The sequence below is a fragment of the Petromyzon marinus genome, chromosome 26 (genome assembly GCF_048934315.1).
Source record: "Petromyzon marinus isolate PM22_M1 ecotype Great Lakes invasive population chromosome 26, UKy_Petmar_22M1.pri1.0, whole genome shotgun sequence".
Taxonomy (NCBI): domain Eukaryota; kingdom Metazoa; phylum Chordata; class Hyperoartia; order Petromyzontiformes; family Petromyzontidae; genus Petromyzon; species Petromyzon marinus.
Genome location: NC_133692.1, coordinates 988,861 through 1,004,347, shown reverse-complemented (window position 1 = coordinate 1,004,347; position 15,487 = coordinate 988,861). Strand labels below are relative to the sequence as shown.

General features: G+C 56.0%; 2 protein-coding genes across 4 annotated transcripts in view; both read right to left on the bottom strand.

The window, feature by feature from the left end:
- Nucleotides 1-2,879, bottom strand: part of LOC116946107 (ubiquitin carboxyl-terminal hydrolase 22-like) — a 37,750-nt gene extending 34,871 nt beyond the window's left edge. The window contains exon 1 of the mRNA XM_032960968.2: nt 327-2,879. Coding sequence (XP_032816859.1) covers nt 327-455 — 129 coding nt within the window. The 5' untranslated portion in view covers nt 456-2,879. The remainder of the gene's footprint in view (nt 1-326) is intronic.
- Nucleotides 2,880-3,725: 846 nt separating this feature from the next.
- Nucleotides 3,726-15,487, bottom strand: part of MPRIP (myosin phosphatase Rho interacting protein) — a 56,075-nt gene continuing 44,313 nt past the window's right edge. For 2 of the 3 annotated variants that reach the window (XM_076069838.1, XM_076069836.1), the window contains exons 17-26: nt 14,823-14,879; nt 14,010-14,735; nt 12,534-12,681; nt 12,120-12,222; nt 11,476-11,635; nt 10,171-10,278; nt 8,213-8,299; nt 7,210-7,381; nt 6,329-6,399; nt 3,726-5,702 (exon numbers count right to left, since the gene is read on the bottom strand). In XM_076069838.1, the coding sequence (XP_075925953.1) occupies nt 5,649-5,702; nt 6,329-6,399; nt 7,210-7,381; nt 8,213-8,299; nt 10,171-10,278; nt 11,476-11,635; nt 12,120-12,222; nt 12,534-12,681; nt 14,010-14,735; nt 14,823-14,879 (1,686 nt within the window). In that variant the 3' untranslated portion in view covers nt 3,726-5,648. The remainder of the gene's footprint in view (nt 5,703-6,328; nt 6,400-7,209; nt 7,382-8,212; nt 8,300-10,170; nt 10,279-11,475; nt 11,636-12,119; nt 12,223-12,533; nt 12,682-14,009; nt 14,736-14,822; nt 14,880-15,487) is intronic. The other variant, XM_076069837.1, reaches the window with a different exon arrangement.

The window sequence follows — 15,487 nt, the reverse complement described above, 5'->3', positions numbered from 1 at the left end:
CACCACCACCTCCTCCACCACCACCTCCTCCTCCACCACCTTCTCCACCACCACCACCTCCTCCACCACCACCTCCTCCACCACCACCTCCACCACCACCACCTCCTCCACCACCACCTCCTCCTCCACCACCACCTCCTCCTACACCTCCTCCACCACCACCTCCTCCTACAACTCCACCACCTGCTCCAACATCACCTGCTACACCACCACCTCCTCCTCCACCACAACCACCACCACCTCCACCACCACCTCCTCCTCCTACACCTCCACCACCTCCTTCACCACCACCTCCTCCTTCACCACCACCTCCTCCACCTCCTCACCTTCCTGCGCCGCGCCTCCCCCGTGGCGCTCCACACGAACCACTGGTAGATCACTCGCAGCTGCTGCCTCCATTGTGCCTGCTCCGCCTTGAGGACGCACACGTGCGCGCATCCACTCTGGCCGCTCATCACCACCCCTCCTCCTCCTCGTCACCTCTTCCTCTCCACCTCCTCCACCACCTCTTCCTCTTCAACACCTCTTTCCGCCTCCTCGTCACCACCTCCTCTTCCTCTCCACCTCCTCTTCGGCCCAGCTCCGCCTCGGTCTCAGCACCGGCAGCGGCATATACAGCGCGTGGGTGTGAGAGTGACTCGAGTAGCACTTGCCCCAACGTATCCGTTAAGGCTACACGGGGGACCTTTGTCTTTGTCGCCGACTTGACTAGCTGCGTCTGACTGTACGACTATAGCTGTCCGGCTGTAGGCGCTGCGTCTGCCTGTAGCCCGGTATGAACGTAGCTTCTGTGTCTGCTGTACATGTGTCCGACTGTGTGAGTGTACGTCTGAATGTGACTATAGCTCCAACTCTGTCCGACTGCGACTCTGTCCGACTGCGACTCTGTCCGACTGCGACTCTGTCCGACTGCGACTCTGTCCGACTGCGACTCTGTCCGACTGCGACTCTGTCCGACTGCGACTCTGTCCGACTGCGACTCTGTCCGACTGCGACTCTGTCCGACTGCGACTCTGTCCGCGCCCCGTGACGAACCCCTCGTCGCATGAGCGGCAGAGCGTCCGTAGCAGGCGACGTGACAGAGACGGAGCGAAGGAGACGCAGAAGATGTCGGGGGGTTCGGGTGGGTGAGACGCGGGGCTCGGGGGAGGGAGCGAGGAGCTGTCTAGCGGTGGAGAGAGCCGGGAAGGGGATGGAGAGAGCCGGGAAGGGGATGGAGAGAGCCGGGAAGGGGATGGAGAGCCGGGGCCAAAGACAAAGGTCCCCCTGATAGCCTCCAACAGAACGTTGGGGGCGAGCGCCGTTTGCGAGGCGCAGCACCTACGAACGGGAGGAACAGCGGCACGCGGACGGCGGTGATGTGGCGAGCACCACGCACGACCGCCTTTGTCTCCCCAGCGGCGATGGGATTTGTTTTATTCTTTTACACACCGCAACCAGATTCTCATTTGAGGCCGAGTCGACCTAGGGGAGGAGGCCCCAGGACCGGTTCAGACAAATCGCAGTCACCGCTGTCAGTGTCCGTGAGCCGGGAATCGAACTCGGGTAGTCTCTGCCGGGTTCCTGATCGCAGCGCAGCTCGCCGCTACGTTCGCGAGGAGGAGACGCGAGCACACACACACAGAGACAAGAGAGAGAGACAAGAGAGAGAGGAAGCGAGAGAGAGGGGTGGGAGCTACACAGCCCAGAGCTCTCCGACACACGCGACACGATGGAGGAGCAGCATCACGCAGCGGAAGCGAGAGCGAGCGAGCCCTGTGGGGATGAGCGCGACCCCTCTCCCTCCCGCGTGAGAGATGGAGAGAACGCGTCTCTTGTTCCCTCTGTCCCTCTCTGTCTCTCTGTTCTCCGTCTCTATTCGCGATTCTCTCCGAGGAGGCGGCGGCGGCGATGCCGGGCACCGCGCTGCATTGTGGGAGGATCTGACCCCGAGCCGCGGGGCATGCCGGGAGCCCGCGCCGCCCACGTGGGTGCCGGCTCGAGCGGGGCAGCACCCACGTGACGTCGCCGCAACCCTTTATTAACGCGGTCGTCAATAGCGGCGTGGGTGTGAAAAGTATAGAACTGGCGACGTTTCGAGCAACACCCCCCCCCCATAGCAACGCGACACGTGACATCAACATATATGGGAGGAACCCCGCGCAGAGCAGCAGCAGCAGAACGCACCACGGGCTCCCGCAGTCGGGAATCCAACCCAGGCCCTTCTAGCTGCTGAGCGTTAACCACCGCACCACCACCGCCCCGGCCAGGTGGTAACGAGGTTGCTGTGTGGGCTAATGACTGCACTCGGATGTTAGTGCATGCCCGCGACTCGCGAGCTGAGTGGTGCCCAGGCGTAGTACTCGATCCGTCCATTCTGGGGGGGGGGGGGGGGTTGTGGTTGCCAGCCAGCGGTGCCCCCCAACAAAGTTCTAGCACAGCAGCAGCACCGGTGGCGCCCTCCTCTCGGCACTACCAATCTGGATTCTGAAATCAACTCCTGCTGCCACCCGACACGCAGCACTCCGATCCCTCCAACTCCCCTGGCTACCCGTTTAGGACAAAGCGGCCTTTCACATCCCAGACGCCAGTCCTCACATCCCTTCATGGCCACCCCCCACCTGATCTCGCCTCTCTCATCTCCCTCCGTGTCTCCTCCTCTCGTCCTCTTCGTGCCCAATCTTCTCTCTGTCCCTCCTCCTCCTTGTGCCCAGTCCCCGTGTTCGGTCCTTCTCCCTCCTTGCAGCCCTCCACTGGAATCAACTTCCAGACTCAGCACTGCCCATAGACTCAACACTACCCATAGACTCAGCACTGCACCATAGACTCAACACTGCACCATAGACTCAGCACTGCCCATAGACTCAGCACTGCACCATAGACTCAGCACTGCACCATAGACTCAACACTGCACCATAGATTCAGCACTGCCCATAGACTCAGCACTGCACCATAGATTCAGCACTGCCCATAGACTCAGTACTGCACCATAGACTCAACACTGCACCATAGACTCAGCACTGCACCATAGACTCAGCACTGCACCATAGACTCAGCACTGCACCATAGACTCAGCACTGCTACCCATAGACTCAACACTACCCATAGACTCAGCACTGCACCATAGACTCAGCACTGCACCATAGACTCAACACTGCACCATAGACTCAGCACTGCACCATAGACTCAATACTGCCCATAGACTCAGCACTGCACCATAGACTCAGCACTGCACCATAGACTCAGCACTGCACCATAGACTCAGCACTGCTACCCATAGACTCAACACTACCCATAGACTCAGCACTGCACCATAGACTCAGCACTGCACAATAGACTCAGCACTGCACCATAGACTCAGCACTGCACAATAGACTCAGCACTACCCATAGACTCAGCACTGCAACCCATAGATTCAACACTACCCATAGACTCAACACTACCCATAGACTAAACACTACCCATAGACTCAACACTGCACCATAGACTCAGCACTGCCCATAGACTCAACACTGCCCATAGACTCAACACTGCACCACGTGCCGCCGTTGACCCTGGCCATTGACCGAGCAACCCAACGTTCCTACCAGCTCTCTCCGCAGGAATGTGTTTTATTCAGAACAGCTTTTGTGTTTAGTTTGTTGTCCTGCCTCCGCACCTCCAATTAGCACGGTTGGCTACGTACGGTGCGAAAGAAGTTCAACGACATCTATGTATCCCTGCAAATAAGACCGATTTCCAGCCGCTTACAACATTGTACGATTATATTTATTGTGTATTCTCTGTAAATATGTTCAATGAAATGTAAAACACACGAATAAACATGCCTCCTCTCGTCTTGACTCATCTTCATCATATTTATATATTGCACTGCCGATACCATGCTTTATTCACCAGCCTTTCAGGACGGGAAGGTATTACAGCATTGGATAAATAAGACATGCCCCCCCCCACTTCTTTGTCTTTGCTAAAATATAAATTAGTTTGACCTGAATAACTATCTCGGAAACTTCAGTCCTCGGGAGTTTCAAGCTACCTGGATACAAACACGCGGCCTCGTTCCATCGTGCGTCATTGCAACGTTCAGTCTGGAACAATCTCTCCCTCCCCGCTGGACTCGAGCCACACAATTCCCAGAATTAACAAGTGAGCGCCCAGTGTCACGTTGCCATTCGTTTAACGAATTAAAATATTCCACTTAAAAATCCGTCTAGACGGAGCATCTCGTTTGTACGTACGTGCGTTGAACTTCTTTCATACCAGTTTAACACGCAGGTTTTCGCGACCAATATTATTCATAATAAAGGTTTTTGGGTTAGATCGCGTTATTTATAAATGTGTCGTAACCCTCCACCACCCGACACGGCCAATCAGCAAAAAAATGTCACGTTGACAAAAGACAAATAGTTCACTACTTTAGCCCACCGGTGTGTTGAAGAGTGAATCCACAACATTTACAGTTTGAGTACGACGTTTCGCTGGTAATTACATCCAGCATCATCGGGCAATTCGCCACACCGTACGTAGCCAACCACGCTAAAGGGAGGTGCGGGGGGGGGGAAGGACAAGGGCATCCATGGTGTCGCGTGACACGTGCGCAGCCAATGCGGACATGCCACGGGCCACGCTGGACTTTAAAGAGCAGAGCCAACGTGCGGCAGCAGGCGCGTTCCTGGGACACGTTCGCAGTCATCCCGGCGCGTCGCTTAAAGTGCAGATCCGACGTTCGCCGCTTCGCTCGCATCGCCAGCTCCCACGTTCCGTTTGAGTAAATATCAGGGGTGCGAATGAACAGCGGCAACAACAACAACAAAATTACCGCTTGTTCAAAAAGCGCGACGTTCAATACGCTCGCGAAGCCGGAGGAGTCTGTCGGGGACGCGACGGAGGAGGAGGCGGAGTGGAGGTGGCCCCTGCGTAGTCGGTGAGGACGAGAGAGAGAGAGAGACGTCCTAGGCTCTGGCTCGACCTCTGAGGGGCTCCGGAGATGCCTACGGTGGCCTGGAGCGCCGAAATTGCGCTCGCTCGTGCGCGGAGGAAGTTTAACTGCGGTGGTTAGATGATAACTCCCTTGCCTGGTATGCAGGAGGTCGTGAGTTCGATCCTGGTGCTGACGATGCCTGCTGCTGTATATTTGGTGTTTGCGTATCTCTCTCCCCCCGTGGTCTCACGGATTTTTCTCCGGCTCCTCCGGTTTTCCCCTCCACATTTAGAATCAACACGCGTTTAGAGCATCCGGCTGCTGCTATAAATTTCCACACGAAAAGCCACTTCATTGAGCTATCCTTCTGCGGCGAGGTCACTTCTGAAAAACAGCTATATAGCTTAGGGGGCCTTACCTGGCCAAATACAAAATCTGTTTAGTTTTTAGTTTGAGCCGTTCGGCCGAAGGGGCAGTAAGTTTTGGCACTTTCGCTGCTCGTCGTTGCGAAAAATCAGATCGCAAATGACACTCACGGAGAGCAGCAGCGATCGCAGGCACCGACTGGCTGCACAGGGACAGCTGCCGCTGAGGGTGCCTTCAAATTTGTGAGACGGCGATACTGTGCGGCATGTGTTGCCGGGCCAATTTAAAGGTCAAATAAATACAAATATTTGTTAATGATGACGTGCAAATGAAAAGTTGAGTGCGCAAATCGATCGGGTCTTGTCACACGTTGGCGGTGCAGTCACACGGGCGTCTTCTGGGTTTTATCGCCCAGCGGGAAGCCCTCCGACTCAGCCTGCACATTACCCAGAGGCACGCGCGCACACAAAAGACAAACAAGGACAAAGATCCCCGCGTAGCCTTAACAGACTGTCGGAGCAAGCACCGTGAACGAGCAGGACCTCCTAAAGCCGGCACGGCACATGAAGGAGGTGGGTGGCCAGCGATATGCTTGGCCGCCTTCTATCTCCCCAACGCTGATGTTGACACATCGGACCAAGTACTTAATTAAGGCTCAGTCGACCCAGGACCGGTTCGGAAACTCCTCACTAATGTTGGCTGTGAGCGGAAATCGAACCGAGGTCGGCAGGCTCGTAGTGAATCGCGCTAACCGCTACACTACCGTTCCCCACGAGCGCCACAGTGGCAAAATACTAACTACCTCGCCTGGTAAATAGGAGGTAGTGGGTTTCATCCCGACCTTCACCCTGTGGTCACGTGAATTTTTCTGTGTTCAGAGTATTTGGCTGCTATGAATTTTCACGTGATAAGCCACTTCATTGTGCTATCATCTGTGATAGCCAGGTTACTTCTGAGAAAAAAAAAACTACATAGCTCAGTGGGCCTTACCTGGTAAAAAAAAATATTTTCATGCACAAGCACACAGACAAACGCACGCACACACAGAACGAATGCAAGTACCTTGAGACGCTGACTAACGGATGCAAGTCCAGCGCGCAAACCCTCCGGGTTACTCCGTGACTTCAGGACATCTGGAACGACGGTCGACAAGAGACAGAGTTTTTTAGGTCCGCGCGGCAGCGTCCCCACAAGGCGCCAGTAAACTGACCCCCAAGGCGCCAGTAAACTGACCCCACAAGGCGCTAGTAAACTGACCCCGCAAGGCGCCAGTAAACTGACCCACAAGGCGCCAGTAAACTGACCCACAAGGCGCCAGTAAACTGACCCACAAGGCGCCAGTAAACTGACCCCGCAAGGCGCCAGTTCACTGACCCCACAAGGCGCCAGTAAACTGACCCTGCAAGGCGCCAGTAAACTGACCCACAAGGCGCCAGTAAACTGACCCACAAGGCGCCAGTAAACTGACTCACAAGGCACCAGTAAACTGACCCCGCAAGGCGCCAGTAAACTGACCCACAAGGCGCCAGTAAACTGAGCCACAAGGCGCCAGTAAACTGACCCACAAGGTGCCAGTTCACTGACCCACAAGGCGCCAGTAAACTGACCCACAAGGTGCCAGTTCACTGACCCCGCAAGGCGCCAGTAAACTGACCCACAAGGCGCCAGTAAACTGACCCCCAAGGCGCCAGTAAACTGACCCACAAGGTGCCAGTTCACTGACCCCGCAAGGCGCCAGTAAACTGACCCACAAGGCGCCAGTAAACTGATCGACAAGGTGCCAGTTCACTGACCCCGCAAGGCGCCAGTAAACTGACCCACAAGGCGCCAGTAAACTGACCCCGCAAGGCGCCAGTTCACTGCCCCACAAGGCGCCAGCTCACTGACCCACAAGGCGCCAGCTCACTGACCCCCCAAGGCGCCAGCGTCGCGTCGGCCCTCACCGTGTGGCGGCTGTGCGTGTCCGCGGCGGTCGACGCCCGGCGCCGCCAGCTGCTGCTGCGTGAGTCGACGCAGCTTCTCCTGCAGCAGGCGCGAGTCGCGCTGGGCGTGCGCGCGCGCCAGGCTCATCTCACGGTACATGTCCTTGTAGCGGTGGGCGGCGAGCTTCTTGTCCTGCGGGGGCATGCGGCCCGGCCCGTTAGGCGGCCGCGACGGTCGCTACTACCGGACGCCCGTCACCAGGGGTTACGCAAAGCAACTTCTCCTCCCTGTACGCTGAACTTCTTTGGCAGCGTGCGGAGCCGACCGTGCTCATCGATCTGCCGCAGTCTGCGTTCTAACACGCTGGTAGTAGGCGCAGTGGATTTTGTGGCTTTTGGCTCTGCCATCGAAACAAAGACGGTCACCGCGTCGCGCGGCGATTTCAGATGCGCTTCTCCAGCCGTCTGGAACGCTCTTCCTTCCGATATTATGAAGCCACTTGAGCTATGCACTATTAAATCCTCTCGATTGAAAACTAATTTCTTAAGAACTGCTTTTTGTATTAGTTTGTTGTCCTGTCCCGCACCTCGGATTAGCACGGTTGGCTACGGACGGTGCGAAAGAAGTTCAACATACGTACAGGCAGGTACGGTCCTCGAAAGTGCTCCGTTAAGCGAATTTCCCCCGCGAGTGATGGAACGACGACAAAGTTTGGCGAGACACGGCGTGCTCCTACACACACCGCGGAGTGAGACGGCAGGAGAAATAGCCGAGGCTGCACCGGCACTGCCGCCTTGACTCTCGCGTTCCCCGTACTATCTCACCGTGCCGCTGAGCTGCCGCAGCTCAAGAGAGTAGTCCGTCGTCGACCGCTCACGAACTGCGTCACAACGGCGCGCGTTGCGATGAAAGGAGCGCGCATCTGAGCGAGTCCTCGCCGCACGCATATTGGCCCCTGCGCGCGCGAAGTAAAACACCGAGGGCTGAAGCGGGTGACGCGGCACGATCGCGAGCGTCGCGTACCCTCTGAGCCGTGTGGAGCTCCTCTCTGAGCGAGCGCAGCTCCTGCTTGAGGAACTCGATCTCGGACTCCTTCACGCGCAGAGCGACCTGCGTGCGGCAACGGCAGCGACGTCGCTTAACCGGGGACGTTGCGACCGTGGCGCTCGAGTGTGACGGGTTAAATGCGTTCCGAAGGAGTTAGGGCGACAGCTAACGGTGTATTCCGATGTCACATCGCGAGAACCGCTCCCTGGGGTGCGGCGAATCGGGGCGGCTGCCTCTGGGCTTTGGGGGGCCCCCGTGCTTTGACGTCACGGCGACAGATTTACTCATTTTCGTTTGGGGGGTACCCACACGGTGGGATTTGCCCTGGGGGGCCCCGCACCCCTACCCCCTATGGACGGCCCTAAATCCAGCAAACGCTGGCATCCAATATAATGGCACAGTTAATGGACTACTCACGCTCTCTTTTTTTAAAGTTGTAATTCTGGCAAGCATTAAAAGTGTAGTGCCTATGATATTGCGCCATTGGCTGTCGTGTAGGCAATGTGCCAGAAGGGGGCGACGTTGCTACGTGTAGGGGCGCCGTGTTGGCGAGGCGTGATCTCCATCGCCTGGTATGAAGGAGGTTGTGGGTTTGATCCCGACCCTGACGACGCCTATATGTATATTTGGCACATTCTCCCCGTGGTCGCGTGGATTTTTCCTTCGAGTCCTGCGGATTTTCCCTCCACACTTAGAATCAACGCGCGTTTAGAGTGTTTGGCTGCTATAGATTTCCACATGATGATAAGCCGCTTTTATTGAGCTATCATTTATGGCCAGGTCGCTTCTGTAAAAGAGCTACATAGCTCAATATAATATTTTTATTCTAGTGTAACCCTAACTTAGTCATTCGCCGGTGCATTTTTTACATTTGGACGATGACGCTGGGACCATAGTCACCAAGAAAACAATTGGTAACACACTACGCCGTGAAGGACTGAAATCCTGCAGCGCCCGCAAGGTCCCCCTGCTCAAGAAAGCACATATATACATGCCCGTCTGAAGTTTGCCAATGAACATCTGAATGATTCAGAGGACAACTGGGTGAAAGTGTTGTGGTCAGATGAGACCAAAATGGAGCTCTTTGGCATCAACTCAACTTGCCGTGTTTGGAGGAGGAGGAATGCTGCCTATGACCCCAAGAACACCATCCCCACCGTCAAACATGGAGGTGGAAACATTATGCTTTGGCGGTGTTTTTCTGCTAAGGGGACAGGACAACTTCACCGCATCAAAGGGACGATGGACGGGGCCATGTACCGTCAAATCTTGGGTGAGAATCTCCTTCCCTCAGCCAGGGCATTGAAAATGGGTCGTGGATGGGTATTCCAGCATGACAATGACCCAAAACACATGGCCAAGGCAACAAAGGAGTGGCTCAAGAAGAAGCACATTAAGGTCCTGGAGTGGCCTAGCTAGTCTCCAAACCTTAAACCCATAGAAAATCTGTGGAGGGAGCTGAAGGTTCGAGTTGCCAAACCTCAACCTCGAAACCTTAATGACTTGGAGAAGATCTGCAAAGAGGAGTGGGACAAAATCCCTCCTGAGATGTGTGCAAACCTGGTGGCCAACTACAAGAAACGTCTGACCTCTGTGATTGCCAACAAGGGTTTTGCCACCAAGTACTAAGTCATGTTTTGCAGAGGGGTCAAATAATTATTTCCCTCATTAAAATGCAAATAAATGTATAACATTTTTGACATGCGTTTTTCTGGATTTTTGTTGTTGTTATTCTGTCTCTCACTGTTCAAATAAACCTACCATTAAAATTATAGACTGATCATTTCTTTGTCAGTGGGCAAACGTAACAAAATCAGCAGGGGATCAAATACTTTTTTTCCATCACTGTACATACGTTGAACTTCTTTCGCGCCGTACGTAGCCAGGCTTGCTAATCGGAGATGCCGGTGCGGGAGGAGGACGGAGGGCCTCACCTGCAGCTCGAAGTTACTGCGCGTGGCGCCGCGTCCCTCCGCCGCCTCGCTCAGCGCCCGCTCCTCCTGTGCCCCCCGTGCCACTTGCGCCACCTGAGTGCCGAGCTTCTGCCAACGGAACACTCTCGTGTTTTAGCGCCAGGACGACTCGCGCCGCGGCCTCCTCTTTCGGTCAAATAACGACGACGTACGTTCACATTGAACAGTCTCTGATGCACGCCGCTGTCTGCTCACGCCGTGTTCGTTACATTAATTGCGAGGTCTCTCTTGAAGTGCTTCAGCTCAAGGTCGTTTTTGTTGTTGGGTTTGTCGGGTAGGGAATTCGTTGAGCTATCATCACGTGTGGAGAGGCCGCCTCTGAAAAAGAAGCTAATAGCTCAGTTGGCTTTACCTGGTAAGATCTAATAAATAGTTTAGTAGTTCTATTTGTAAATGTTTTCAGTGATTTGTTTACCTTTCCTATACTTAGCACTCCTATCGTGTTTTTCTATTGTTTGTTGTAACGTTCTGACCCCGTGCCCCAACTGGACAAATGCAGCTCATTGGATTCCTCCTCCAGTGAAATATTCTGATTCTGAATAATAATAATCACTAATAGTGGTGTCAGCATCCATGCTGCACAGAAGTCGTGCTTCCCAAGTCCCCGCTGCACTGATTCGAGCGCCCAGAATGAGAATTTGATCAGAATCAGGAGATTATTTTCCACCAAGTAAAGCCGTAGAGCTAAGAAGCTCTTTTTTCAAGGGCGACTCAGCCAAAAGTCAACATCAAATCATTCAACTATTACAGGTACATTTTAAAAAAGAATGATAATATGAATAGCAATTATGTTGTAAAATTACATTGACACAAAATTTACCGATTTTAACCGTCGGTTTAAATGAGAACAGAGATGGCGGGATGGAGATGCCAAGAGATGAGACGAGTGTGGTGGTTACAAACACTTTGGGGCAGCAGCTACTTTAAATGTTTTCCATCCAAATTGCGTGCAAAATCTGGGGGACTGTTAACAGATGCGCGTAACACATTTTTGACGATTGTCCAACCGTAACAACAGGTCAAACAAATACAGCGCAGATCTACGGACAAATCGTCTCGTCAATGAAAATGTCCCCGCAGCGAAAATTCCGAGGACATTCGCCCAGCCGCAGGCACAGAGGCCGCGGAGATGCCTCCTGCATGGATCGTAGTGACGCGGCATGGCGAACCGCCGCTCCTGCTGCTACCGCTCCGTGGGAATCGGGGCACCCTTCCCCCCCTCGTGTCCTCCCCGCTGCACCTCCCGTCCCCCGTCACCCGCGTCACCTGGTTGCGCGCGTTGAGCTGGCGGTTGTCGCGCCGGCTCTGCTGCAGCGCGGCCCTCTCAGCCTCCAGAGCCTGCAGGAGGTGCGCGGCCTGCAGGCTCTTGTGGGAGTACTGCTCAGACAAGGCCTCGATCTCCCGCTGCAGCGAGGCCAGGTCCTGCCTGCACGCAGACGCAAAGATGTAGCCCAGCTACGGCCGGACCTACCCCGATTACTACCATCACCCCTATCACTATCCCTATCACTGCCCTTACCACTATCACTACGACAACCCCGAACACTACTCCAACCCCTATCACTACTCCAACTACTATCACTACCCAAACCCCTATCACACCCCTATCACTGCCCTTACCACTATCACTACGACAAGCCCGAACACTACTCCAACCCCTATCACTACCCTTACCGCTGTCACGATCACTACTACAACCCCTATCACTACCCTTACCGCTATCACGATCACTACTGCAACCCCTATCACTACCAACAACTGTGTCACATGAGACCCAGTTGGGGCAAGTGCTGTTAGCGAGCACCTATGAAAATTGCAGCTTTTGGATACCGGATGTAAGCTTTTGGACATCAGCTCGGGGGTTGGATCCCAGCTGGAGATGTAACGGATACCAGTAGGGGAGGACTCACTCGTACTGCGCACGCTCCTCCGTGACGCTCCGGGAAACACCTCCTCGGCCCTTGCGGAGTTTCTCCAGCTCCTCTCGGTAGGCCGTCTTCATCGCCTCAATCGCTGCAACAAAGAGGGGTGGCAAGGCGAAGCGACAGCTCTCAACGCCGCCTCCTCCTCCTCCTCCACCACCGCATCGATAGTCAAGGTGTACAGGCATCAGGGTCGGGATCTCACCCACGACCACTTGCATGCCAGGCGAGGTAGTTAACATCTCCTAGCCACCGTTAACATCTGACCCGCCGCTAGATAACCTTAAACGCCCGTGTGAACGGCTCACCTCCTGCCAATCCCTTAGCCCCGTGCCAACGTCCCCACGTGCAACCCCCACCCACATCCCCCCGTGCCAACCGCGCTGCCACCGTCGTCGCTACCGGCAGCAGTGGCGGCGGTCTCCTCCGCCAGCAGCCGCTCCTTCTCCTCGCCCAGCGCCGCCACCGTCTGCCGCTGGGCCTCTTGCAGCTCGCGCAGCGCTCCACGGTGGCACTCTTCCATGAGCAGCAGGCCCCGCTCGCACTCGGCCTGCACGCGTGGGCACACACGCACGAGAGCAAAGGTCCCCTGTGTAGCCTTAGCGGGCTGTAGGGGCAAGTGCCGTTAGCGAGCGGCGGCGCCCGTGAAGGCCGGCACGAGGCGGGTGGGGTGGGCAGCACCACGTCCGGTGGCGATGTTTACTGCACACCCCACCATGTATACTCATTTGAGGCTGAGTCAACCTAGGGGAGGCCCAGGAATGGTTCCAATGATCGTCACTGGTCTTGGTGGCCGTGAGTTGGAAACGAACTCGGGTGGCCAGGTTTGTGGCGTAGCACGATAACCGCCACATGCATCTTCACCACAAGTACTGTGTGTGGTTAATGCAGACTTGATAACTTGCAAAAGGTTTCTCATTGGTGTTTGAACATCTGAACACCTATTGTATTGCCAGTGTAGCCATTATAGGCTTAATGTAAATGAACCACAAGTTAAATTGTGAATGTTAAGTAATAATGACCATGGTTTGGACCCATAGAGTCATGTGAGTGCACAGTAGGCCACGCCCACCTGTAATCAATTCAGGGTACAGGGCACCTATATAGATTCGGGTCGACACTGTACAGTGCAGGGGTTAAGCAGTGAGGTGGTGTGAATTTGGGTTGATTTGTGTGCAACTCGTCATAATTACAGATGCACGAATGCTCTTCAGAAGAATACTTTGAAATAAAGAGTTGCAGTTACACAACCCTCTGATGTCCCTTGGTGGCGGAGCTATCCGATTATCAGAAGGAGCGCAGAACACAACGCAGAATATCCACTTATATACTATTATTGTTGTTATTTTTACTTATTAACCGGGCTGTCCCCTCCTAACGATCATGGGAAGAGAGGGACAGGGCGGGCGGGTTACACCAGAAAGGGTAAGACTATTTTTATTCATATTTTTATACTGGCAGAAAGGTCCCCTGATAGGTAGGCCTTCTGTATATTTCAAAAACCTTTCGCGGTACAAAGAAGATATCTCTCTTGCCTGGTAGGCAGGAGGTCGTGGATTCGATCCTGACCCTGATGGCTGTATATCTGGAGTTTGCATGTCTCTCTCTGTGCCCTTGGTCGTATGGATTTTTCTCTGAGTCGACGCGAATGTCCAGTATTTGGCTGTAGTAAATTTCCACGTGCTGATAAGCCACTTCGTTGAGCTATCATTTGTGACAAGCAGGTAAAATATTTTTTGATCGTTTTTAGATTAATTTACTTGCAAGTTGCCCCTGACGGACCTCCCCTCCCCCCCACCCCCGCCTGGGGCCAAGCATGCGTGGCGCGTGGCACACGCGCGTGCCACACGCGTGCGGCACGTGCGCAGACCGCGTCACCTTGAGCGTCTCGATGTCGGCACGGTGCTGGAGGCGCTCCGCCTCCACCTCGTGGGGGGAGGGGCGGCGCCGCAGCTCGGTCCGGGCCTCCCCGAGACGCCGCCGCAGCTCCTGGACGAGCCGGGCGAGCTCCGCCCCCCCCGCGTCCTCGGCCTCTCGGCCCTCCGGGTCCCCCGGCCACCCGCGGCGCCGCCCCTCGACGTCCCCGCTCCGCGCCCCGCGCCCCCTCGGAGCGTCGCGCGGCACCTCGGCGTGGCGTCGGACCTTCCCTTCCTCCCCCACCGCGCCGTCCTCTCCGCCGCCGGGCCGCGGCGGCTCGGACTCCGCCGCGAGGGCCTCCCTCGCCCCCTCTTCCGCGCCCGCGCCGGGCGCCCGCCGTGCCTCCGCGCTGCACGCGGGCGGCCCGGAGGCTTCCGTCTCCGCGCCCGTCGGCGCGGCGCTCCCTGCCGACCTCCCCTCCTCCCCGCTCTCCTCCCCGCTCTCCCCTTGCGGCGCCGCCCGCTCGTGCCGTTCGGCCGTGGCCGAGCGGCGCCGTTCCGCTGCGAGCGCCGGTTCGTCCTCGGGGCCGCGCCGCTCGGCAGGGTGACGGCGGCGCCGCGTCGCCCGCCCTGGCGAGCGGACGCCCTCACGGCGACGGATCTCGGACCCGCCGTTCGCACCGTACGGTCGCGTCGGGAGAGGCTCGCTCCACGCCACCGCCTCCTCCGCCTCCTCCTCGTGGCCGGCCTGCGGCACCGCACCAGACCGAGCGTCATTGCCACGCTCAAGCGCCCACGACGCTACCTCCCTCGCCAGTGGTGCTATCGCCCTCACCCGCAGGTTCCGCAGCTCCCGTTCCGCCTGCTCCAGCTTCACCCTCAGCTTTTCCACCTGGACGGAGGGGGGGAAGACACGAGAGTGTGAGCGAGCGTGTGTGAGTGAGTGTGTGAGCGAGCGTGTGAGTGAGTGTGTGAGTGAGTGTGAGTAAGTGCGGGTGTGAGCGAATGTGTGAGTGAGTGTGAGTGAGTGTGTGATCGAGCGTGAGTGTGTGAGGGTGGGTGTGAGAGAGAGTGTGAATGAGTGCGAGCGAGTTTGTGAGACTGTGAGTGTGTGAGCGACTGTGTGAGTGAGTGTGTGAGCGAGCGTGAGTGAGTGTGGGTGAGTGTGAGACTGTAAGTGTGTGAGTGAATGTGTGAGCGAGCGTGTGTGAGTGTGGGTGTGAGATAGAGAGAGTGTGAATGAGTGCGAGCGAGTGTGTGAGACTGTGAGTGTGTGAGCGAGTGTGTGTGAGTGAGTGTGTCAACTAGGGGAGCGGCACCTCGTTCTGTATCAACAAAGGGGGCGGCACCTCGTTCTGTATCAACGAGGGGGGCGGCACCTCGTTCTGTATCAACAAAGGGGGCGGCACCTCGTTCTGTATCAGTGAGGAGAGCGACACCTCGTTCTGTATCAACGAGGGGGGCAGCACCTCGTTCTGTATCAACGAGGAGAGCGACACC